This window comes from Sciurus vulgaris (assembly GCF_902686455.1).
Source record: "Sciurus vulgaris genome assembly, chromosome: 10".
Lineage (NCBI taxonomy): Eukaryota > Metazoa > Chordata > Mammalia > Rodentia > Sciuridae > Sciurus > Sciurus vulgaris.
Window position 1 is genome coordinate 62,614,663 of NC_136470.1, and position 26,978 is coordinate 62,641,640.

General features: G+C 34.5%; 1 protein-coding gene across 3 annotated transcripts; it reads left to right on the forward strand.

Moving 5' to 3' along the window:
- Positions 1 to 229: 229 nt before the first annotated feature.
- LOC306670792 (uncharacterized protein) lies at positions 230 to 26,954 on the forward strand. 3 transcript variants are annotated; one of them, XR_013766500.1, is made up of 6 exons: positions 230 to 361; positions 5,346 to 5,645; positions 13,800 to 13,896; positions 15,549 to 15,635; positions 26,406 to 26,553; positions 26,767 to 26,954. XR_013766500.1 is itself a non-coding variant. In XM_079155743.1 (6 exons), exons 1-6 carry the CDS (start codon positions 298 to 300, stop codon positions 26,786 to 26,788), a joined length of 747 nt encoding a protein of 248 aa, XP_079011869.1. In that variant the 5' UTR covers positions 230 to 297; the 3' UTR covers positions 26,789 to 26,954. The 3 variants fall into 3 exon arrangements, 2 of the variants coding, with proteins under 2 accessions (XP_079011869.1, XP_079011870.1); XM_079155743.1 differs by lacking the exon at positions 26,406 to 26,553 and adding an exon at positions 21,115 to 21,291; XM_079155744.1 differs by lacking the exon at positions 26,406 to 26,553.
- Positions 26,955 to 26,978: the final 24 nt, after the last annotated feature.

A 26,978-nucleotide genomic window follows, 5' to 3' on the forward strand; every position in this document is an offset into this window, starting at 1 on the left:
AATGAATCAAACAACATTACCATATGTAAATTTATGATTACACAAATGGTATGCCTTTAACCCATGTACAAACAGACAAACAACATGTATCCCATTTGTTTACAATAAAAAAAAAAAAAAAAAAGAATTAGCAGCTAGGCAGACCAGGAAATTGGGAAATAGCAATTACAACTTAGGCTTAATGAGTAACAGACTGTGGTGGGAATAAAAAGTTCAGTTGAATTTTCAGTTTCATTGCTGGAGGTAAGTTAAGAAAATTAAACACTTCATTAGTGAAGATTTTCCTCAACAAATTCCATGGGCTTTCCACTCCATCTTGTTCCCCAGCTCTTAATCCTTCCCATCTGTGCGCAAGAATCAGGTAACTCTGCACTTTTACTTTCAAACATATTTGGCTGGAATCAATGGCCAAATAAATGCCTATTTACTTTTATAAAGTGAGGGTAACAGGCTGGTATGTTTGGGTCTGAATCATGTAGCTCTTCAATCATGTATCTAGCAAGTTGTTTAAGTTGAGTATTTTTCAAACAATGAGTTATTAAACAGAATGTAAAAAAGATAAGAATGAAGAAAGTCTTTCTGCATCAGAGAAGTAGCTCACACTAGCAGTTATAAACCAACTGGAAGCAAAGGAACTCTTGACAAACATGTTGTGCTTTGTAGTAGTTCTTGTGAACATATCTAAGCAGCAGATCTGCATTTTAATTTTAAGTCTGACTTGTTTTGTGTCTCTTCTTGGTCATTAAGACCTTATTGATACTGTCAAGTCTGTAAATAGTTTCCTTTGTGGGTTTGTCTATCATTATAAGTTGAGATCCTTTAAGAATTAACAAATATTCAGTCCTATTATCTTCTAGTCTTTTAAAATTATTTAACTAAAATAGTTAACCTGAATCCTTCTAAATGCATTTGGTTCATGGTAAAAGCAATAACTAATGTTCTTTAAGAAGTCAGGAGTTTTTTTTTTTTTTTTTTTTTTTTTTTTTTAAATAATGGTAATTTCAAGATAGAATAAAAATAGTAACTTCTAGTTGAGGACTTTTTCCTGGAGGGGTGGCGGGTATCATTTGAATTCAATTAGACAGTTCAAAGTTGAATAACGAATGAAAGAGCTGAGGCCAATAGGAGGGTGAGGTGACAGTAGAGGAAAACAGCATGTCCTTGTTCCTTCTGTTACATTCCCCTTTGGCATCTAAAATGCACAATTCATTGTGACTCAGTGTCGTGGTACAGCAGGCGCTTAGCAAGGAATGCCCCTTTGAACATTTCTGTTCATGTTTTTGAATAACCTGTACATGCATTTCTGTTAGGCATGTAGTTAGGAGTAGATTGGCTGATCATAGGAGTGCATGTGTAGTCCTCACTTTAATTAGTGTATTCTTGGTGACTAAGTTGAGCACCTTAAATACACTTATTGGTCCTTTAGATACTCTTATTGTGATGTGCCTATTCAAATATTTTGCTCAGTTTTCCATTGATTTGTCTGTCTTTGTCTTGTTGATTTGTGGAAATAACATATGCATTAGGATATAAGTCTTTGTCGTGTATACATATGAGAAAATATCTTTTCTCACTCCTTGGGTTGCTTCCTTACTTGTGAAAATATATCTTTTGATGAATTGAAGTTATTAAATCCCCAAATAAGCGAATTTTTCATTTATTACTTCATATAACCAAGAAAGGAATAAGGCATTAAATAACAACATATTCCCTATTTAAGAAATCATTGATACTAGGTGTGGTGGTGCAGACCTGTAATCCCAACAACTTTGAAGGCTGAAAGTTCAAAGCAACCCTCGACACTTTGCAAGGCCCTAAGCAACTTAGCAAGACCCTGTCTCAAAATAATAGATAAAAAAAGGCTGGGCATGTGACTCAGTGGTAAAGTGCCTCTGGGTTCAATCCCCATTACAAAAAAAAAAAAAGAAAGAAAGAAAGAAAAGAAAAAGAAATCATTGGCTATTACAGACATATAGATGTTCTACAATATTCTACATGCTGTGTTTTATCTCTCACTTTTAGATTTTCAGTGCATTTGAAATAGATTTTTGTCCCTGGTCTTAATAATGGTCAATCTATAAACTATAATTTGTCTATACAAATGTCCCATTGACGCAGTAGCTTTTTATTGGGAAGATCATCCTTTTATGCACAAATTACATTATTTTAGCTTATTATCTAGTTAATAAACCTTTGGTTTATTTATTGGCTTTTTAGGATCAGCTTGTTAATTCCCAGAATTAAAAAATCTAGAAACCACTTGAATTTTTATTAGATTTCCACTGAGTTTCAAACTTAGCTCAGAGAGAATTGTCATTTTTTTCCTATCTCTGAAAATGGTATATTTCTAAGCTTATATAAATCTTTTTTAAGTTTCTCAGAAGTCTTTTGTAGATTTAAATGGAGAGTTTTTGTATATTTTTCATTATGTTTATTTCTAGATTTTTCTTTCATTAGGAGGGTGAACTATTGTAAGTGCTATTTTTAAGTGTCTATTTTCTACTTGCTTAGTGTACATATATAGAAGTACAATGATACTTTTAAAAGGACTTTTTTTTAAATGAAGTGTTAGGTTTACAGAAAAATTGAGAAATTAGTAGATAGTTTCAGTAACTCAAATTACTAGGTTTTCCTGTTATTCACATCACATTTTCCTGTTATTCACATCACAATTTGGAGAACATTTGTCCAAATTAATAAACCAAATTTGATACATTGTTCATAACTAACCTCCATGGTTAATTTATGTTACTTTAGTTTTTACTTGATGCCTTTCCTGTCTCAGGATCCCATCCATACTTACCACATTTACAACTGTCTTATTTCCTTATGCTTTCATTATCTATAGAATTTTCTCAGAGTTTCCTTGTCTTTTATGACCATGACTGTTTTGTGAGAAAAAAAAATTATGGAGGGAATGTTTGGCAGAGGAAGCTGCTCACCTTATGGCAGCAGCTGGAAATAAGAAAGAGGACCTCTGGGGGTTTCAACATCCCTTTTCAAGGGCATGCCCTCATGACCTAGTTTCTTCTACTAGGTTCCACCTCCTAAAGTTTTCATGACCTCTCAATAGCAGCACAGTGCATTAGGGACAGATAGACATTCAGCAATATTTAATACCACGTATTGAAAGAATTGTACAACATGCCAGGCATGGTGGCACACACCTGGAATCCCAGAAACTCAGTAGACTGAGGCAGGAGTAGCACAAGTTGGAGGCCAGCCTCAGTAACTTAGTAAGGTCCTAAACAGCTTGGTGAAACTTTGTCTCAAAAAAAAAAAAAAAAATTAAAAATGGTCAGAAATGTTGCTAAGTGATTAAGCACCCCCGAGTTCAATCATTGTTCCAAGGGAAAAAAAAAAAAACCTGAAGAGACAGCTCATTAAATGAGATACACTCTAGCCCAACAGTATTAAAAAAAAAAAAAATACGGGTTTATCTGTTTCTTGATTTCCAACTTATAACCCACAGAAAACCAACAACCCCAGATTACTCACCTCTGAGATATTCTCTCCTCCCTGAAATTTTATTCCCTCTAATTTTTCTTGGTTTTGCAGTTGTCTGATGCCTTGAAGTATGTTATTATGTAATTAATTCAACTGTCCTAGTTGTTCTCAGATAGTGTTAACCTCCCAGAGTATTCTATCCTATCTAGAAATGACAGTTTTAAAGATATGTTTTTAATTTTTATTTATGTTTGTAGATTGTGACACTTAGAAAATACACACAAACACACATATACACATCACTTAATATACAAATTTTCCAAAGTCTTTAAAGAAGGAAAATAACATTTCACTTAACTTTCTATTAGAGAATACATAATCAGATGCCCTTTTGTACTTATCGGGAAAATTGTTAACTTTTTCCACCTCAAAACAGAGAAACTGTGGCCTGCTGCCAGTATTTTACTGTAGCAGAAGATTGAGGAAATCGGTGCCTCTGAAGAAGATCTAAAGATTGTTATTTTCTCTATGGATTCTATGCCCATAACACTGCACCTTTAGTTTAGATCAGTTAATAGCATTCTTACCTTATGGTCTACTAACTAAAAAGCATTTTCAAAAAATATCAGTATTCATTTTACTTAATTTGTGTTTCAACTTTTGTACTCAATAAAAATGTATTGATTAGGTTAATATGCCAGAAACAATTTTAGAAACTAGGTATTCCATGTAGAAGATAAGGGAGTTTATGTTCTAGTGAGTAAGAGAGATAAATTAAATGGTAATGAAAAGACAGATAAGTGCTATGGTGTACATTAGCTTAAAAGCACATTTTTCTTAATATTGGATTTTATTTTCAGATTATTCACATAGAATAAAGCATAAAAATAATGAAACAGCTGTATTGGGAGGAAATGTGACCATTTTCTGCAATTTGACAATTCCAGCAGATGTTGTGCAAATCACCTGGCAGAAGATCCAAGACTCTTTACCACAAAATATTGGCACTTACAGCAGTAAATATGGAGAAAAGATTCTTCCACCATACATAGACAGGCTGCACTGCAAGATCATTGAACCCAATTCCTCCTTCATAACTATCCATGAAGTGACATTTGACGATGAAGCCTGCTACAAATGTCTATTTAATGTGTTTCCTCATGGCAGTCATGGAGGACAAATCTGCCTTAACATCTTAAGTATATAAATGTTTTCTGTAGGATCAGATTACTGAGACAAAAATCATGGGGTTGTAGAATTTTGAGATCAGTGTCCAGAGAATGTTAGAGGATGAAAGATGGATAGGGATCATCCAGGCCAAGTCATTTACTATGTGTAAGGAAAGGAAAAAATATATATATAGGAAACCAGTAATGATCATGTGACTGCCCAGGTTCAGTGCAGGACCTTCTCCCTTCCGGTTTAACCTCTTTGCACTGCACTAGCTTTCATCCATCAGGAATCCCTTCATTCAACTGGAGAGTTGAGAAAAGCAAGGAAAAGAAAAAGACTGTAGGGAAAGAGAAAGAATGATGATGACTAAGAGAATAAGAAGTTCCCAGTCTTTAAATAAACAAAATGTCACATAGATTGTGGCTGTAGAGTCCCTTTATTGTATTGTGATAAATGATAAATGTAATTTTCAGGCTGGATGAAAGTTGAGACACCAATTGTTCCTCTCACATTAAAGGGCCTGTGAGTATAGGAAATGGTACTGTTAGTGGGTTTTTTTTCTTTGTTTGTTTGTTTGTTTGTTTTAATACAAAGGAAGGTATCTGAGAGGGCTCTTCTCAACATTTTGGATTCATATAAAAATTTGGGGAGGCCCAGTTTTTAACAGCATAGGAATCTGGTATGATAGATTTTTATACTTAATTTTGTTTCTCTTTCTGCCTCAGCTGTGTCTGAATTAACATCGGAACCCCAATTCCATTCTGACTCCAGAGATTCTCTTAGCTTTAATTATTCAGTAACAGGAAAACCTGCTCCTCGAATCTCTCTTTTCCCCTCACAAGTTCTGAATCGTCCACCTGACGAATACCTTGCTCAGAACCCCAATGGCACCTTTACGGTCACTAAAGCGTACACCATCTCTTTGGAGACTGTGAGGTCCCTAGGACTTCACCACCTGATTGTGCACATGGATCACCCTCTAAGGAATGAAGAGAAGATTGTGCCTCTGTCAGTAAAACAAGAATGTAAGTAATGGTGAAGCCCAGAGAGGGGAAATGTTTATCTTCGTTTAAAATCACTTCCAGAGGTGTTTGTGAAGTCACCTACTTTGAAAAAAAAAAAAAATGTAATACACATGCATGGTGAAAAGACTAAAATAATGAAGGCAGCCTCAGAAAACTGCTCACCTGCACGCTGGGGCAGCTGTTTTTACATGGCCAATTTTAAAATTGATCTTGGATGTCTTCTACTGAATTTCTGCCACAATCACTTTGGGCTCATTTTCTCTACCCTCAACTCTTCCACCCTTTCCCTTCCTTTGCAACCCTCCTGGTTAAACCTGTTGTTTCGTACTCCATAAAAGATCTCTCTTTGTTATCCATTTCTTTCTACTCTTTCCTTCCAAGTTCTGCCAACTGTATTTATCTTCAGTTTTATAACCATAATTAAACAGGGTATGATTTTCCTATAGGATAATTTTTTTTAAAGTTGAGATAGTATGTGAATAATTGCTTTATATTCCACCTAGTAAGCTTTTAAAATTAGAGTTTCTCCAAACATTTACTCTACATACTGATAATCTGGAGTTTTATTCTACTACTTTATCATTTATTTTGTTATCTCATCTTTAGTCTCTAAATATTTATTGTACATACTGACAATTTAGTTTAATCTACCGCATTCCTGTTCATTTTCTATTGGCTCACCTGTTCCTTTCTCTTTCTTTTCCTGATTTCTTTGGTTAATTATTTATCTGTATTTCAGATTTCCCATCTATCAGTTTGTAGGTTGTATTCTTTTGGTGGTTGACTTGGAGATTATAACATACATCATGACTTATTAAAGCCTAAAAAATGTAGTACTTTACGAATCACTTCCCAACAGTGCAATGAGTTTATATTAACTCCCACTCTTTATGCTAATGTTTTGGGGCATTTAATTTTTTTTATATATGATTAGCTATGACAGCATATTATCCTTGCTATTGCTGTTATTTGCTTTAATATTCATTTGTATTTGCACTATCTGTTGCTTTTCATTTCCTTACGTATTTTTCATGCTTTTCTCTGAAATCTTTTTTCCTCTAATTCTCTCTTACTTTCCTTTAGTGGATGCTTACCGGTGGCTAATTCTTTCAATAATTTTGATCAAAGAATGTCTTCAGTTTTGAAGAACATTTTCACAAAATTTGTAATTCCAATTTGACAGGTTTTTTTTGAACATCAATTTGACAATTCTATTGACTTTCTACTACCATTATTTCAAATGTTGAATAGACATGTCTCAGTTTTGTTGTTGGCCTTTAGAAAAAAAAAAATTATCTTCCCCAACCTCAGCTCTGACTATGGGTAAGATTTTCTCCTTGTGTTTGTTATTTACCAGTTTTGTTATCATGTGCCTTAATGTTATATTCTTTGTACTTATTCTGCCTGTGGCTGTTCAAACCTCTTGAGTCTATGACTTAATATCTTCCATCGCGTTTGAAAATATTTTGACTCATCTCTTCAAATGTTACAGCTGCCAATTCTTTTTCACATTTTTTTGTGGAACTCTAATTACAAACATATTGGATGCACTTAATCATTAAATTAAATATATTTTAAACTGTATCTGAGAACTCCACCATCGGGATTTTTTTGAGTCTCTTATTTTTTCTTGTAGTTCTAAATCATGTTATAATATTTTCATACATTTCAAAAATTATACTCTGAACCTTGTGCATGAGAAATAGTAGGCATAATTGAGGCTTTAGGTTTGTTTGTTTAGTAGCAACTTTATTTACGTGTAATTTACACACTGCAAAATTTACCCATTTAAAGCACATAATTCAGTCATTTTTAATGTGTGTACAAAGTTCGCATAGTCACCACCATAGCAATTACAGACTATTTTAAGTATTCCTCCCAAAACCAATGCTCTTTTTATTTTTGGCAATTCTTTTTTATTAGCTAAAATTCCCATAACATAAAGTTCACCATACTAAAGTGCACAGCTGAGTGGTTTTTATGCTGTACTCCTCACCATGTACTTACAGAACATTTCACAATTTTCAATGAGTGGGAATAAGTGGTTCTTTCACTCCTTAATAACCACCTATGTACTTTTTTATTTTGTGGATTTGCCTATTCCAGACATTTCATATAAATGGAACAATAATATTTATACCTTTTGGGTGTGGCTATTTTTCACATAGCATGATGTTTTCAAGGTTCCTCTATGTCGTAACATGTATCAGAACCTAATATTTTTATATGGGAGAAAAATATTCTCTTGTATGGATGTACCACATTTTGTTTATCCATTCATCTAACAGTTGATAAATATCTGAGTTCTTTCCATTTTTTGGGTATTGTGAATAACTCTGATAGGAATATTTGTGTGCAAGTTTTTGCATGTACATGTTTCTAAGTCTCTAAGGGAATACACCCAGAAGAGAATTTGTGGTTCACATGGTAGCATGATATTGAACTTTTTGAGGAACTACCAAACTGTCTTCCACAGTGGTTGAACCATTTTAAATTCTTACTAGCAACACATGAAAGTTTGGTCTTCTTCACATCCTTGCTAATGCTTTTTATTCTCTCAGGTTTAAAAAGAAATTATAGCCACAGCAGTGAAGGTGAAAAGGTATATCATTGTGGTACTTTGTACTCCAAATCCACAAAGGCTCATATCCCCAGCCCTGGGAAAAACTAATCTGATTTATATCTCTATAGATCTGTCTATACGTTTTCATATAAATATAATCATATTTGTGGTCTTTCGTGATGGATGATTTTATCTTCTTTCAGAAAGCATTTACTTTTGCTTTCTGTAGGTGCTTATTATGGATAGATTGTCTTAATCCAATTAGGAATTGAGATGTCTTGAAAGAGTCTATAATCTTCAGTCCTTGAAAAGTCAAGTCTCTTTCTGGTCCACTCTACTTTTTTGGGGAAGTGAGGGGGGACTAGGGATTGAACCCAGGAGCACTAAACCATGGAGCCAACCATTTTTTATTTTGAGAAAGGGTCTTGCTAAATTGCCTAGGGTCTCATTAAGTTGCTAAGGCTGGCTTTGAACTTGCAATCCTCCTTCTTCAGCCTCCTCAGCTGCTGGAATTATAGGTGTGCACCACCATACCTAGTTCTGGTTCCTCTTATTTCCTGGAATGTAACTATTTGGAATTTTAAGCCTGGAGTGGATACCAGGACCCTTTGCTTTGGTAGGCTTTTACTTCCATACTTTATTGCTTCAGCCCAATTTGACTGCTGACTTTTCTGCTCAACTTTTCAGCATCTCAGTTTTGGGTTTTACTTTAATAATTGATACTTCCATTGAGTAAAAAGTATATCTTGAAATGAGACACTTACCTCTCTTGGCTTCCTCCTTTTACTAGGTCTATAAATTCTTAATGATTTGGTAACCCTTTGATGTTTCAAAACATTTTTAAAGTAATTTGTCCATATTTTCAAAATGTCTTCAGGGGAAGGGTTGGCCTCGAGCTAATTAGGCCATTGTTAAAATTGAAACCTACCTGTATTGCCCAATTTCATACTGACAAGCACCTTCTCTTCTGTTACAACTGCATTTCCATAGCTTTGCTGCCCATACAGCCGTTGTCACTATGTACAGGAATTAATGTGCTTTGAATCCCCATTCCTGGAAGTACAAGACAGCATCACTTTCAACCCTATCACATTGCCTTCAATATTTTCTACAGAAATAATGAAGAGATCCTGACTTACCTACTAACTGGAATTTTCATCCCTTTTTTTCCTGAAGGATGGTAAAAATGATACTCCCATTCTAACATTTTGCTCCATTTGAGGAATCCCTTTATGCTCGGATAAGCACTACAAAACAAGATTTGGATACAAGTATCCCCCAAAAGCTCTTGTGTTGATGCAGGAATATTCAGAGATGGGGCATGACTGGAGGAAGTGGATCTCTGGCACTGTGTGCATGTGCACGTTCTCTCTCTCTGCTTCCTGGCTTCCATGAACTGAGCAGTGTTCCTCAACCATACTCCTCCACCCCAGTGTTCTGCTTCACCTCAGACCCAGAACAATGGACTCAGCAGACCATAGACTAAACCTCTAAAATGGTGAGACAAAATGAAATTTTCCTCTTCTAGGTTGTTCTTGCTGGGTATTTTGGTCACAATGATGAAAAGCTGATTGTAGTAACAACTTAGAAGACCACAATGTAGGCAGTGATGACTATGTTTATGAGGTTTCAGAGGAAAATGAAAGGATTCCTTTGGGAATTTGACTAGAAGTCACTCACATTATATTCTGATTAAAAAAACAAAACAAAACAAAACAAAAAAAACTGGTGATTTCTTTGCCTATGTCCTGAGAGTTTGTATAAGGTTGAATTTAAAAGTGATATACTAATTAATCTAGAGGAGGAAATTTAATTCAGCACTAAATTCTGTAACATGGATTTTACCTACAGTTTTTGGCCAGATTTACTATGAGAATCAAGAGCAAAAAACAGAGACAAAGGATTTTTAAAAGCTTCCAGTTTTGTTAGAAAAGTGTGTGCAAATCTGGAACAAAGAAAGATGTGCTTGATAAAGAGATCACAGTCACTAACAAGATACTAAGTACTTCACACACACAGACTAGATGGCTCAAGCATATCTCAGGAATTTGCAAGACTACCACCATCACAGGCTCCAGGGTGTAAAAGTAAAAATTCTTTTGAAGAAAGACCACAGGGCATTCTTTTGCACAGGGGGTCCTAGGAAGATGATTCACTCTGCCTAGCCATTCAGGTCCTCAGAAGTTATTGCAGCCACAATCCAGAGCGTCTAGCTTGGCATCATCCATGTTGTGCTGGTCCTGCAGGAATGCAGGATACAGGAGTTAGGAGGTCATGGAACTTCCACAAAAATTTCAAAGGGAAGCCTGGGAGGCCAGGCCATGTGTCAGGGTTGGAATAACTGCAGGCAGATTCTGACAAAGAAATGAAGATGAAGATATGAAGGTAAAGTCAAATCTGCAATGGTGACCTCAGGAATTAAGAGAGGCCAGCAATGTGAACTGTCTACCAAGGAAAGCTACTGGCTTCACAGAGAGCCAGGCCAAGAGAGAAGCCTTGAACACTCCAACTGGAAAGGCCAAAGGGACAGGACTTCCCAATCCTGTTGTAGGTCACATCTCATCACCATGTGCCCCAGAACTGGATGTGGAGTTATAGGACCTAATTGCCCAGCTGGGTTTTAGTCTTGTTTTGGTCCCATCCCTTCTTTCTATACTCCTTTCTCCCTTTTATAAAAAAAACGTGTATTCTGTGCCATTGTATGTTGGATATATTTAACTTGCTTTTTATTTTATAGGACTTTATAGACAACAGTTTGCCTTAAGTCTCAGAGGAGACTTTGGACTTGGATTTTTGGGCAGAGATGAAACTGTGAAGATTATGTGGACTCTTGAAGAGGGACTAAATGCATTTTGCATCGTGAGATGTACATGTGCTTTTGAGGGTCAGTGGTGGAACGTTATGGTTTTGGTATAAAATGTCCCTCAAATGCTCCTGTGTTAATGCAGGAATGTCCAGAGATGGGGCATGACTGGAAGAGGTGGGTCACTGGGGGCATGTCCCTGGTACTATACTCATGCACACATTCATAGTCTCTCTCTCTCCTTCCTGGCCATCATGAGATGAGCAGTGCTCCTTCACCACACCCTTTTGTTATGGTGTTCTGCCTCATCTTGAGCCCAGAGAAATGGACTTGGCAGATCACAGACTTAACCTCTGAAACCATGAGCCAAACTAAGCTTTTCATGCTCCAAGTGGTTCTTGTTGGGTCACAGCAATGAAAAACCGACTGACACATATAATCTACAGTTTATATAAACCATCCTTCTGCCTTCATCACTTGTAGGCCTTTTCTCCATTGTCTTGAATCATCCATTGTTCCTGATGAGAAGCCAAATGTCAGTCTGATAATTGTAATAGTAGATACTACTCAATTTTCCTTCTCCTCTTTATCCTTGTTATGGTTTAAATATGAGATGTCCCCCAAAAGCTCATGTGTGAGACATTGCAGGAAAGCTTACAGATAAAATGATTGGGTTGTGAGAGCATTTACCTCATCAGTGTATTAATCCTCTGATAGGAATTACCTGGGTGCTGACTGTAGGGTGTAACTGGGGTGTGGCTGGAGGAGGTGGGTCCCTGGGGGTGAGGTTTATATTTTATTCTTGTTGAGTGGAGCGCTCTCTGCTTCCTGTGCCGTGTGCTGCTTTCCTCCTCTGCACCTTTCCACCATGATGTTCTGTTTCACCTTGAGACCCAGGGAATGAAACTAGCTATCTATGGACTGTGACCTCTGAAACTGTGAGCCCTCAAATAAACTGTTCCTCCTCTAATTGTTCTTGTCAGATCTTTTGGTCACAGCAGTGAAAAAACTGACTAAAACAATCCTAGTACCATTTTTAGTTTGGTTTGTTTATTCATTTTATCCTTAAGTGTGATATACATGTGATTTCATTTAATCTGAAGTATTTCAATTCTAAGAATTTTCAGTTAACTGATTCTCTTTGTATAAACTTCTGATTAAATGATCATTGAAATATTTGGATTAGATTTTCTTCTTTTTCTTTTCTAATATTCACATTTCTTTTTCTTATGTTGTCTGGAAGCTTTTCTAAAAATTATCCTCAAATTGATTCATTGGATTTTTACTTTATTTGACAAATCAGGTTTTTAATTTAGAATTGCTTTTGTGACTTAAACTTGTTTAATTTTTTATAGACTTCTTGTTTTAAGGAGGTAATAGCTTATCAAATATATCTGGGAATAATAATTCAGAATTTATCTTCTGTTCCTTTAATTATCTCTCCATACTGCCACCCATACCATTTTATCATTATGTTTCTTTTACTCAGCCTTCTTGCTTGGATGAAGCCTTCCTCAATGTCTGGTGAGCCTTTATTTACTGGAGGTTTACAGAAGGCTGTAGTTCTTGAAGGGGTGAACTTTTGTGTGTAGGGAGCAGGCAGCAATTAGATGGGAAACCCTGAAAGTCAGAATGTAAAGGCCTTCATTCTGGAGCCTCCTGCCTTAGTTATTCCAAGTATGTTCAATAAATTACACTACTCCTCCACTTTTATTTTGACTGGGTTGTAAGCATCTGGCTGTCCAATGGTGTGCTTTGGAATACGGAAGTGGGCATTTAACACAAATGCAAATTTCCTTAAAGGCCAACATAAAACATAATTTCAGTTGTCTGTTTTATCTAAGAACAATCATTGATAATCATTAACAATGGCCTTCTGTTAAATTTAAGTTACAATAAAAATATGAATTGTATTCAAAGGCAACATAGAAAGAAGGGGTATCATATAATTTGGGAACACTATGGTCAAAAAACTTATTTTAAAAAGTGTTGATACTCAAAACTTTGAAGTTTGCTTTGTTTTGTTTTTGTACAAGAGTTCATGCTCTAGATTTAGAACTGAATGTTTCCCAGTTTTGCCACCTAATCTCTGTATCTTTAGGTGATTTTCTTAACATCACAGAGATTGCATTTCCTCATCTGCTCCTAATAACCATACTTAACCTGTTAATATAAATGGTCCTTATAAAATGATTTAATATTACATTGCTTAATATACTAATCTTAAATATTCATTATTATTATAAATTCATTTTCTGACGTTATTACAGACTCTAAATTTCATTTTGGTAACATAGCCATCAAGTATAATATATTTTGCTTATTCACTTTTCTATGAAGAATATTTAAGTGGTGATATTATTTTTTTCTCCTTCTTGAGATTGAGTGGATTATATTAAATACCACATGTCTTATTTTTGAAGAACATGTACCAGTTTGAATGTATGTTAGCATATTCTTTTATAAATTGGAGTATGGCACATTGTTGTATAGAATAAATTTGCATGTCAATGAAGCAATGGCCATCAAAAGAGCAGAAGGGAGATCAGTGTAAAGGATAGGGATGGGGGGAAAGGGGAAGGAGAGAGGAGGCACTGAGGAATGAAATTAACCAAATTATGCGTATGTACAAACATATTACAATGAATCCAACATTATATATAATTATCATGCACCAGTAAAATTAATAATGAAAAAGGAGTATTGCAAATTAAAGGTTCCAGGATGCAGTAAAGTGTAGAGAAAAAAAATATGGTCATGAAGAACATGTTTCTGGATTGTCTTTCAGGTGCTGTTTCTCCTTGGATATATATAGTTTTGATGATCATCTTTGTTTTGCTTAGCCTCCTCCTCTTCATTCTCTACATTCGTCAGAGAAAGAAAAAGTAAGTAATATTACTACATGTTTGTGATAAAAAAAAAAGTGGTTAAAACAAAGCTAGTTTTAAATATTTTTGCACTAGTACCAAGGGATCTGGCAAAATCCATCATGAAAAAAGGAATGATGGAAAACTCTTCCATATGCTTTGTATTTCCTGTTATCAGGGGTGTGTCTTTGTTAAAATGATACTTCACTTAGGATTACTAAAGGTAGACCTTTAGTAACTATTTATGCTTATACTAAATTGAGTGTAAGATTTTTTTACTGAGGAGGGATTTTTATAGGAGTAAGCATACTGACTTCAGGCAACTGGCAGGAAGGAGTCCACTGTGTTGTGGAAAGACTGAGACTGGGAGCCTGAGACATGACTAAGCCATAATGGGCTGAAAGGGTTCTTATTTTACAGGACCAATATAATAAAATATCCATTCATTTATCAAAAAAAAAAATACTTTCTGAGTGCCTTTATATTGCTGTGTATTGTCCTCGGTGTAGAAGACAGAGTTGAAACAGATGAGTTCTTTGCCTTAAGGAGTCTACATCCTGGTGAAGAGTAATAGACCATGGAATGATAATAGGAAACAGGAAATATCAGGTAGTGATAAGTACCGAGCAGAAAATAAGACAGAATGATATGATCGTAAGAGATGATGGGATTAGTTTATGTTAGGAGGTCTCTGGGGAGGGAACATTTCAATTAATACCTGAGTAAGAAACAAAGGCATGAGTGGAATTCTTGAAGAGCATTCCAGACAAAAATAAAGAATATTTAGTTCATATGGCAAAGTGGGAATAAGCTTGGTGTGTTACAAGAATAAAAAGAAGGTCAATGTGACTGGACCAATGCTTTGGAAATGGAGGTGGAGGCCAGAGCAGGTTAGGTCCACAGGCTTGGGATTTTCATCATCTTCAATTTCAATCCATGGAAATGTATAAAACAAGAAAGTACAAGAATTCAATTTACACTATCGAAAGCTCTCTCTTGCAAGAAGGTGGACAAGTTTCCTTAGAAGTCAAGAATGAAGGAGGAAGGAGACTTCTAAAGAGAGGAGAGGTGAGACACTCTGGATTACAGTGGTAGAAAAGGGGATGGAAGTATTAGCGATGTGTTCAGAATCTGTACATTGGGAGGAGAGGGTGTGGGCATCTAACCGAGGTCTAAAGCAAGTGCTCTACCACTGAGCTACATCCACAGCCCAGGGTATAATTAGGATGGCAAGAGTTACTGAAAGATCAGATGTGGAAAAAGAGCAAAAGGAAAGAATTATTCTAATCACTGGACATAGGACAATGGTGTTATTGGAGTACATTTGGAACATTAGATAAAACAAAAATCTGGGAAAGAATAGAGGAAAACAAACTTTGGGTGAAGGATTAAGAATTCTATTTTGAACATGTCAATTCAATTTTGAAATGCCTACTTTACATTCAAGGGAACATGTTAAGTAAGTATCTACATATACAAATCTAATTTATAAAGCAGTCAAAGAACTATTTTGGTCAGTCTCTCAAGAGAATTTAAATCAGAGTCTTCCCATATTTTATTCTGATTTCATATTCATATTCATTTTTTATATTCTTACAATGTACTGCCATGAGGGGGAGTGTTTGAGCTGTATTCATCATATGGATACATCAGTGTTACTGTATTTCTAGGTCAGAGTACCTGTGTGAACCACCATCATCCCATTTGAGGGAGATTCACATGGAGACCTTGCTGAATTACCCTCATCTGACACACAGGTGATTGCCAGTGCCTGATTTTTTTTTTTTTTTTTTTTTTTTTTAGCTATCATTGTGTATTCTTCCAAGTTAATTTATGCATTTGGTAGCAGCAATTATCATTTTAGAAATAAAAGGAAACAGAGATTTGTTTAAATAGATAATCCAAATCTATGAAGTAGTGGATTCAAATGAGGCTAATTAACATTAATACCTTTGCTTTTATTTTAATTTTAAAAACTTAAATTTATTTTCTAAGTAATATATAAACATGCAAATATTGTAATGTATAGATATAGGTATCCAGTATATAATTATAAACATATAATATTTAAAGCAAGTTAAATACATTTATCTTCTCAAACATCATGTTTTGTAGTGAAAACATTTAAACTCTTTGTACTAATCCTTTTGCAATATGCAGAATTTTATCATTATTTATAGTTATCCTATGTGAAATAGCACACCAGAAGTTCTTACTCCTACATAACTCACTATTCATTGATCAACCTCTCTTCATCTCTTCCTTCCCTTTACTCTCCCCAACTTCTGGTAACAACCATTCTACTATCATGTTCTTGGGATCAACATGTTAAGATCTCACTCATATGTGAAATCTCATGACATATGTCTATCTGTGCCTGGCTTATTTTACTTGACATAATGATCTCCAGTTCCATCCACGTTGTTGCAAACAACAGAATTCCATTACTTCATATGGGCTTAAAAGTATTCCATTGTGTTTATGGATCACATTTTCATTATTGATCAATCAGTTGATGAATAATTAAGTTGTTTCCATTTCTTGGTTATTTTGAATAGTGCTGCAATGAACATGGGAAGGCACATGCCTCTTTAAAATATCATTTTTATTTCTTTTTAATATTTATCTTCTTGTGGCACAGCTAGATCATATTATAGTTTCACTTTTTTATTGTTTGAGGAAACTCCATAGTGTTTTCATATATATACATATATATGTATATATATATATGTACATGCACATGTATATATTTTTAAATAATTCTTTTACATATAATGTATATTCTTTCAATGATATATATTTTATATATGTGTATAAATATACATACATATTTATATATATATATTTGCTCCAATTAGTTATACTTGACAGTAGAATGCATTTTGACACATACATAACTAGAATATAATTTCTCATTCATCTGGTTGTACATGATGTGGAGTTACACAGGTCATGTAATCATATGTGCATATGTCCAATTCATTCTATCTGTCCTACCCACATTCCTTCTCCCCTCTGTTCACTCCCCTCTCTCTAGTCCAAATTACCCCCTCCCTGCTTATTGTGAATTACCATCTGCATATCAGAGAAAACATTCAGCCTTTGATTCTTTGGGATTGACTTGTTTCACTTAGCATAGTATTCTCCAGTTCCATCCATTTATCTGCAAATGCCATAATTTCATTCTTCTTTCTGTCTGAGTAATATTTCAATGTGTATATAAACCATATTTTCTTTATCCATTCATCTGTTGAAAGGCACCTAAGTTGGTTCCACAACTTGACTAATATGAACTGAGCTGCTATAAACAGTGATGTGGCTGCATCACTGTGGTATGCTGATTTTAAGTCCTTTGGGTATAAACCAAGAAGTGGGATAGCTGAGTCAAATGGTGATTACATTCCAAGTTTTTTGAGGAATCTCAGTACCACTTTCCATAATGGTTGCATCAATTTGCATTCCCACCATCAATGTATGAGTGTACCTTTTCCCTGACACCCTTGCCAATATTTATTGTTGCTTGTATTTTTGATAATTGCCATTCTGACTGGGGTGAGGTGAAATCTTAGAGTAGTTTTGGTTTGCATTTCTGTGATTGCTAGAGATGTTTAACTTTTTAAATATGTTTGTTGATTGTTTCTTCTGTGAAATGTCTGTTCAGTTCCTTTGCCCATTTATTGATTGGGTTGCCTTTTTTTTTTTTTTTTGTTTTTTGGTGTTAAGTTTTTTGAATTCTTTATATATTTTGGAGATTAATGCTCAAACTGAGGTGTGTGTGGTTAAGATTTTTTCCATTCTGTAGGCTCTCTCTTCACATTCTTGATTATTTCCTTTGCTGTGAAGAAGATTTTTAGTTTGTTTCCATCCCATTTATTGAATCTTGATTTTACTTCTTATGCTTCAGGAGTCTTGTTAAGGAATTCACTTCCTAAACCGTCATGGTAGAGATTTGGGTCATCTTTTTCTTCTGTTAGGTACAGGGTCTCTGTTCTAGTGCCTAGATCCACCTTGAGTTGATTTTTGTGCAGGGTGAGAGATAGAGATTTACTTTCATTTTATTTCATATGAATTTCCAGTTTTCCCAGCACCAGTTGTTGAAGAAGTTATCTTTTCTCCAATATATGTTTTTGGCACCTTTGTCTACTATGAGATAACTGTATTTATGTGGGTCTGTCCCTGTGTCTTCTATTCTGTACCATTGGTCTACATATCTGTTTTGGTGCCAATACCATGCCATTTTTGTTACTATGGCTCTGTAATATAATTTAAGGTCTGGTATTGTGATGCGTCCTGCTTCATTTTTCCTGATTAAGGATTGCTTTGGCTATTCTCAGTCTTTTATTTTTCCAGTGAATTTCATGATTGCCTTTTCTATTTCTACAAAGAATGTCATTATGGGATTTCAATAGGAATTGCATTAAATCTATATAACTCTTTTGATAGTATGGCCATTTTGACAATGTTAATTCTGTCTATCCAAGAGTGTGGGAGATCTTCTAATGTCTTCTTTAGCATTCTATAAATTTCATTGTGGAGGTCTTTCACTTCTTTTGTTTGATTGATTCCCAAGTATTTTGGTTTTTTTGAGGCTATTGTGAATGGGGTAGTTTTCCTAATTACTCTTTCCATGGACTCATCACTGAAGTATAAGGATGCATTTGATTTTGGGGTGTTGATTTTTTATCTTGCTACTTTGCTGAATTTATTTATTAGTTCTGGAAGTTTTCTGGTAGAATTTTTTGAGAATCATGTCATTGGCAAATAGTGATAATTTATTTCTTCTGTTCCTATTTGTATCCCTTTAATTTCTTTCTTCTGCCTAATTGCTTTGGCTAGAGTTTCAAGGAAAATGTTGAATAAAAGTGGTGAAAGAGGGCATCCTTGTCTCGTTCCAGCTCTTAGAGGGAATGCTTTCAAATTTTCTCCCTTTAGAATGATGTTGGTCTTGGATTTAGCATAGATAACTTTTACAGTGTTGAGGTATGTTCCTACCATCCCTAGTTTTTCTAGCATTTTGAACTTGAAGGGTTCTGTATTTCGTCAAATGCTTTCTCTGCATCTATTGAGATGATCATATGATTCTTGTCTTTAAGTCTATTGATGTGATGAATTATGTTTATTGATTTCCATATGTTGAACCAACCTTGCATTTCTGAGATGAACCCCAATTGAACGTGGTGTACTATCTTTTACATATGTTTTTGTATGTGATTTACCAGAATTTTATTAAGAATTTTTTATATATGTTCATTAGGAATAATGGTCTGAAGTTTTCTTTCCTTTATGTGTGTTTGTTTTGTTTTGATATCAGAGTGATACTAGCTTAGAATGAGTTTGGAAGGGTTCCCTCATTTTCCATTTCATGATATAATTTGAGAGGCATTGGTATTGTTCTTCTTTAAAGGTCTTATAGAATGTGGCTGAGAATCCTTTTGTTCCTGGGTTTTTCTTAGTTGGTAGACTTTGATGGAGTCTTCTATTTCATTGATTGAGATTGATCTGTTCAAATTGTTTATGTCCTCCTGGTTCAGTCTGGGTAGATCATATTTCTCTAGAAATTTGTTGATGTCTTCAAGATTTTTTATCTTATTGGACTGTAGATCTTCAAAATAGTTTCTAATTATCTTCCGTATTTCAGTAGTGTCTGTTGTGATATTTCCTTTTCCATCACGAATTTTGAGTTTTCTCTTTCTCTTTGTTAGCATGGCTAAGGGTTTATTAATTTTATTGATTTTTTTCAAAGAACCAACATTTTGTTTTTTCAGTTTTTTGAATTGTTTCGTTTGTTTCAATTTCATTGATTTCAGCTCTGATTTTAATTACTTCCCATTTTCTACTGCTTTGGGTGTTGATTTGTTCTTCTTTTTCTAGGAAAAAGGTCTTTTATTCTAGGTCTTTAATTCATTGACTTTCTATCCTTTTAATTAATGAGCTCAATGAAATGAACTTTCCTATTAGCATTATCATCATGATGTCCTAGAGACTTTGATATGTTATATCATATTATTTTCATTTGCCTGTATTTTTAAAATTTCATTCCCGATTTCTTCTGTTATCCCCTCATCATTTAATAGCATATTATTTATTCTCCAGGTGTTGGAGTGTCTTCTATTTTTTATTCAATTGTTGATTTCTAATTTCATTCCATTGTGATCTGATAGGATGCAGGGTATTATCTCTATTTTTTTGTATTTGCTAAGAGTTGTTTTATGGCATAATATATGACCTATGAGAAGGATCCATGTGCTGCTGAGAAGAAAGTTTATTCATCATTAATGGATGAAACAGTATATTTCTGTAGGCTCTCTCTTCACGTTCTTGATTATTTCCTTTGCTGTGAAAAAGATTTTTAGTTTGTTTCCATCCCATTTATTGAATCTTGATTTTACTTCTTATGCTTCAGGACTGTTAGCAGAAGAGGAGACAAGGGAAACAGAGAAAATATACATATATGAAGCAAAAATTTAAAAAATTAAAAAATAAAAATAACAGAATATAAAACAAAAATAAAATACACTAATCATAAATCCTAGTTTATGAAAAACTAATCCATGTAAAATAACTGGCTTCAAAAATGCCAGAAATGAGAAGGAAAAAAAAAAAAATGGAAACTGTATAAATGTCCCTGTAAAATTAAGGTCACAATTAAACAGTGAAAAAGGATTTAAAGAAAAGAAAAGGATTTAAGAATTCTTTTGGTTTGAGTTCAAAATATTCTCACCTTCTCTTCTCAGCAGTTTTGGGTGGGGTCTGCTGGAGTGTGAGGCTCCACCCTCTGGATTGCTGGAGTGAAGAGGTAATCTTGTAGGTGGAGTTCCTGGAGGAAGGGTTTAGGCTTAGGTGGGCTCCAAGGTCTTCCCTGAATGCCAATTGGTTTGGAGATTTTAAATCAGTGCACCTCCTGCATCCAGGACTTGCTGATCCACGCTGGAAGATTTTACCCCAGGGATCTCCCCTGGGTTCCACTTGTGTGGTGGGGAGTCAATTCTTAGTCCCCTACATCACCGGCATACCCCATTTTTCCTGGTCTTGAATTCCATCTCCAAACAATTTCTCCCACCCCTGCCCTTCCAAATTCCCAGCCAGATGCATTTCTCCCAGTTGGTCCTTCAAGCAGCTGGATTGGAGGGGGAGGGGGAGAGCTGGGTGGATTTCCATTCCCAATTGTCCCCTGTGTAAACCTCTCTCCTCCTGTGATTTTCTTCTGGTCACTTAAGCACACTCTATGTCATGCAGCATGTATTACTGGACCTGTATTTTGGGCCCCAAACTCGGATTTGCCAGGAATTGGCTTCTTCAGCTGGCCTTCACACCACAGCTACAAAATGGCTCTTTCCTTTGTCCTCTGCACACCACCTGGAGAGAGAGCAGCTTCTTTCCCCACACATGGATTTTGTGCAGTGAGTCCTTCAGGTTTGTTGGGCAATGTTCTTGGTTTCAATAAACTGTGTACCCAGGCACACCTCAGGCCTCCCCAAAAATATGGGTTCCTTTAATTCCCTTATCCCTCCACTAAGCTCAACGAGGGACCTCTCTGGTTGGAGCTTCCAGCCGGGCTTGGCTGTGGCAGTGGCTATGCTGCTGGGAATTTTTTCCTTATTTTATTATATCCAACTTTTTGTATCCCAGTCTGCTTTGAATGTCCAGTTTTAGGTTCCAGTAAAGGCCCCCGCCCAATTTTTTGTTCATCCACCCTGTGAATAAGTTGCCTGTCTGCTTTTTTGGTTTCATGCCATGTAGAAGCCAGGAACATGACCTCCTCTATTCTGCTATCTTGGATCCAAGTCCTCCACAGTGTTTTCCATAATGGTTTTCTCATTTACATTGCTAATAATAGTGTGCAAATATTCCCATTTCTCTTCATCCATGTCAACCGCTGTTATCCTTTATGTTTTTGTAATAGCCATCCTTATCTGACTGATAGTTCACTGTAGTCTTGATTTGTATTTTCCTCATGATTAGTGATGTTGAACTTTTTTTAAAAATACTGTTAGAAATTTGTGTGTCTTCATTTAAAGAATGTCTGTTTGGGTCATTAATGTTTATTGTTTATTTTTAATCAGGTTATTTTTAATTTTTCCTCTTTTTTTTTTTCCTTGTATATTCTGAATATTAAACACTTGTCAGATGTTCTCCCAAAATGTAACTTGTTTCTTAACTTTGTTAATTGTTTTCTTTGCTGGCCAGAACCTTTTTAGTTTGACATGATAATCCCATTTGTCTATGTTTGTCTGTTAGCTTTTTTCCTGTGATTTTGCAGTCTTGTCCGAAAACTTCTTGCTTATACCAATGTCCTGAGTGTTTTCTGTTTTCTTCCAGTAGTTTTATAGTTTCAGGTCTTAGATTTAAGTCATTCAATCATGTTGAGTTGTTTTTTGTAACTGATGAGAAATAGGGATCTAGTTTCATTCTGCATATAGATATTCAATTTTTCCAGCACCATTTATTGAAATGACTATTTTATTTCTAGTGTGTGTTCTTAGCCCCTTTGTTGAATATCAGTTGGCTGTAGGTGTGTGGGTTTACTTCTAGATTCTATTCTGTTTCATTGGTCCGTGTGTTTGTTTTATGCAAATATGCTATTTTCATTACTGCAGCTTCATAGTATATTTTGAAATATGATAGCATAATGTCTGTTTATTTACACTTTGTGCTCAGCATGGCTTTGGTTATTAGGAGGTTATTTTAGGTGGTCCCATACAAATTTTAGGATTGTCTTTTCTAGTTCTGTGAAGAATGGCATTGGTATTTTGATAGAAATTGCATTGAAAGTTGGATTGCATAGACATTTTAGTAATACTGATTGTTTCAATCCATGAACATGGGATGTCTTTCCACTTTTTTGTGTTCATTTTAATTTCTTCCATCAGTGTTTTATAATATTCATTAAAAGATCATTGAGATTTTGAGAAGTATTGATTTCTTTTTAGTATAACTTGTTCCACCCATATTCTGGTATCCATTTATTCAAGTCTTTCTGAAAGTGTTTTAGGAAAAAATAGTAAGTTTTCTCTCTCTAATTCTGCATAATTCTTGCTGAGTTAATTCCTTTGTACTCTTCATTTGTTCATTATAATAAGTAATATTTCTAAAATAAAATCTAACAAGTTATTAGTGGGTTAAAACATTTCTTGAGTTAGTGAGATAACTCATTTTGGAAACCATGCTAACCTCTGTTGACTCAAAGTTATTCAGTTGATTCTGATAGTTGTCCATGCAGAAGATCATTTTTCTCACAAGTAACAATGGTTTGGCTTTTTTTTCTGTCTTATCCTTACATTTTTATATTAAATAACACAAATAGAAGTTTTTTCTTATTTCTAAATTAAAGACAATGTTTAAAATTTTTCTATTAAATATGATATTTCATATATTTTGGTCATTGAGCATATCATCAAGGTTGAGAAATATTTCATTATTCTTATTTTCTAAGTTTCTATCAAAAATAGGTTGTTAAACTTAAGAAGTATTTTTCTATTGAGATAGACATATGAATCATAGTGAAAGTCCACCAATACAGTGAGTTATGTTGACAGATTTTCTAATGTCAAACCATTCTGGGAAATTTTCTGCTTTGTAAGTAAAAGAAGACTACAATTTCATTTTCTTGTGTTATCTTTTCCTGGTTTTGGAATGAAGATAACATTATCCTCTGAGAAATAGCTTAGTAATTTTGTATTTCTCCTTTTTGGAAATAAGCTAGAGACACATATTCTATCCACCACAGGGTCTGTGGCTTCCCCTCCACCCAGGGGAAATCTTAGTTTCAAAGTTATTGACCTATTCAATTTTTTAATTTTTATGACCAATTTGTCACTTTCAGAAATTAATTCATGAAATGTTTTCAAATTGATGTGACTATTCATAATATTGTCCTGCTCTTTTTACTATTTGTAATATCAATATTACCTCTTATTTGTATTCTATATTCTACTTAATTTAGCATCTATTTTTAGTAAATCTGGCCAGAGGTTTGTTGAATAATCTTTAGAAAAACACTTTTTGTTTTCATTTCATTTTTATTCCTTTTTGTTGATATCAGCCCTTAGTTTTATTATACCCCTTATTTTGGTGAGTTCAGTTTGCTTGTTTGCCCAATATTGATATTTGATGAGGCATTTAAGGTGATATATTCATTCTGAATGAACACTCTTAAATCTGTGCAAGAATTTTAAATGCCACTTTTTCCTTTTCTGCAAACCATTACTTAAATTATGTAAACAAGTTTTTTTCTTTTCCAAGGATTTTAAATGCAGTTTCTTTATTTCATGATGACAGAGATTTTCTTCGTCTTTTGTTCATCTTTCTGTGTCTCAATACTCTATCCTTTGTGTTTTTAACCAATTTGTACATTACAATTACTGATATATTAGGACTTTTTTCCCATTTTATTGTTAATTTTCCTATTCAATTTAGTATTTTTCCTTATGCTTTCATTAGATTCAATATTGTTCTGCTGGTTTAAGGGGAACTCTTTATGCTTATTCTTCTACTATTTTCTCCTAACTTACTAAGAGCGATACAAATGATTATTTTTTAACATAATGTCAAAATTTTCCAACATGCATACCTTAGCATAATTCTTCCTACCTCTCATAATCTTATTTTCTAACCCTTACATTTTGATCTGAATTATTTAATTCTTTTACTAGAGATATAATTTTGAGACCTTCCTTTTTGTAGGAAGTAATAAATTTTGGCAAGTTACTTATCCTTTCTATATTGTAGCCTCTTGGATTAATTTTTCCTCTTACTAAAATATTTCTTTTGAAATATGTCTTCAAGGAGAGTCTTGATGTGATAAATTTTCTGAGAATTACATGCTTAATAGTGTCTTTTTTCATTCTTTCAATATATAATGCTTTGACATAAAATCTAGGATCAAGACTTTAAACAGATTAAAACAATCAAGGCCCAATAAGATATCATTTAGACACTTAAAAAAAAAAAGACAAAAGTTAAAATAATGGGATAGGCAAACATATGCCCCAAATAAAAATTAATCTAATAGAATGTTGTATATATGATTATAAGAAATCATGTTCAGAATGTTTATAGCGCCAGGCCTAATAATAACCACAATTTAGAGAACAAATTCCCATTAACAATAGAATAGGTAAATAACTGTATTTATACAATGGGATGCTCTTCAGCAATAAGAATGAATGAACTACAACCATGTAATAATATAGATGAATATTTCAAGTTTACAGTTGGGTGAAAGAATCCAAATACAAAGGAAGACATTCTGTGAAGCATTTACATGAAGTTCATAAACAGACAAGGTAGTCTATAGGGTCGGACATCACAGTGTTTCCTGAGGCAGGAGTGTGATAGTGACAGGAAGAGTAGGCAGAGGAGTGGAGAAGCTCCGGAGCACTAGTTAAGCTCAGTTTTTTGTTCTGGGGCCTGACTATGTTAAGTATACTTTTGACAATTCAAATTGAGCACCTATGATGTAAACACTTCATGAATGATACTTTTAACATAAAATGTTTTAAAAATATACAAATGTAACAATATTTATAAAAGACAAAATGGAATTCAGAGTTTCTTTAACCCTTTGAAAATATTAACTCACTGCCTTCTTGCTTCCAACACTACCATGTGACATTTGATGTCCTTTGTTTCTTTTTCCTTCGTAAGTACTACTTTTGAAATTTTTAGAATTTTCTCCTTGATCTTTTAAATTTTACACACACACACACACACACACATATTTGGGATTGAACCTACGGGAGCTTTACCACTAGACTATACATTCCCATCCCTTTTTTATTTTTTCAAATAAAAAATAAATAGGGTCTCACTAAGTTGCTGAGGGTCTTACTAAATTGCTGAGGCTGTCCTTGACCTTGAGATTCTCCTGCCTTAGCCTCCTGAGTAGCTAGTAGTACAGAAGTACACTACTGCCCCTGGCTTAATTTGATATTCTTGATTTCACTATATGTCTATAAATTGTCTACCTCTTATGTGTCTCTTATGTGTCCCTTATCTTTGGCACTCCATGAGTCCTTTAGTCTTTTCAATATATGTATGCCATGTTTCAGTTTTTCAGTATTTTATTATTCACAATCCTCAATTTTTCCTCTTTTCACTTGTCTGCTCTTATTACACAAATACTGATGCTCCTGATTGTTTCTGTGCACATGTGTATAAATATTCTTATTAACACAAAGTAGTACACAATGCATTTGAGAAAGTGGTTGAATGAGGGGAAGGAGCTTAGGAGATATAAAGTCATTTCTTCCTTGAGTTACTAATATGCTCTATAAAAGAAGCTTCTGAGGCCTGTGTTGAAGGGAGAAATTTAAGGTTAGTTAAAACAATTACAGTTTTGCAAGTTGAGTAAGTCCTAGAGATCTACTATTCAGCATAGTGTCTATAGGTCACAAAGCTGTATTGCATACTTAAAATTTTTATGAGGCTTGATCTTATCACAAATAATCAGAAGAATAAATGTAGTGTGAATAAATTTTCAGAAGGGATGGATAGTTTATGGCATAAATCTAATGATGATTTCACAGATCTATAATTGTCTTGAAGTTGTATACAGCTGGTAATCGTAGATAAGCAAGATGTATAGAAATGTCAATCATTCCTCAATAAAGTGGGGAAGGAGACAGCACTATGGATCCTGACAATAAAAGCTTTGTCCCGGCACCTTGTCAGAAGGTACTAGTAGTGAAAAAAAAAAAAAGGACTTTAGGTGGGCTGGGGATGTAATTCTGTGAGGGACATGTTGCCTAACACTGCTTGTGAAACTCAGACCCCAGTAGTGGGGTTGGAGGTCGGGGAGGGAGATCTGTGAGGAGAAAGGTGGGGGGACTTTAGATGTGAGCATGTCATTGATCTCTTTTATTTTATTTTATTTATTTATTTTTTAAGACCTAAGAATTTTGGAACTTGAAACAGAAACAACCCTAAGCATCCTCATCATTAATGCAAGTGGAAAGATATTCCTCAGTAAAGAGAAAACCCGATCACGTCATGAAAGGCGAAATCATTACAAAAAACTGATTACTTGAGTATATAATTTGATTCTGAATTTAAATAAATGTAATTTTTTTAAAAAAGTGGTCCACTGGTTAAATTCAACT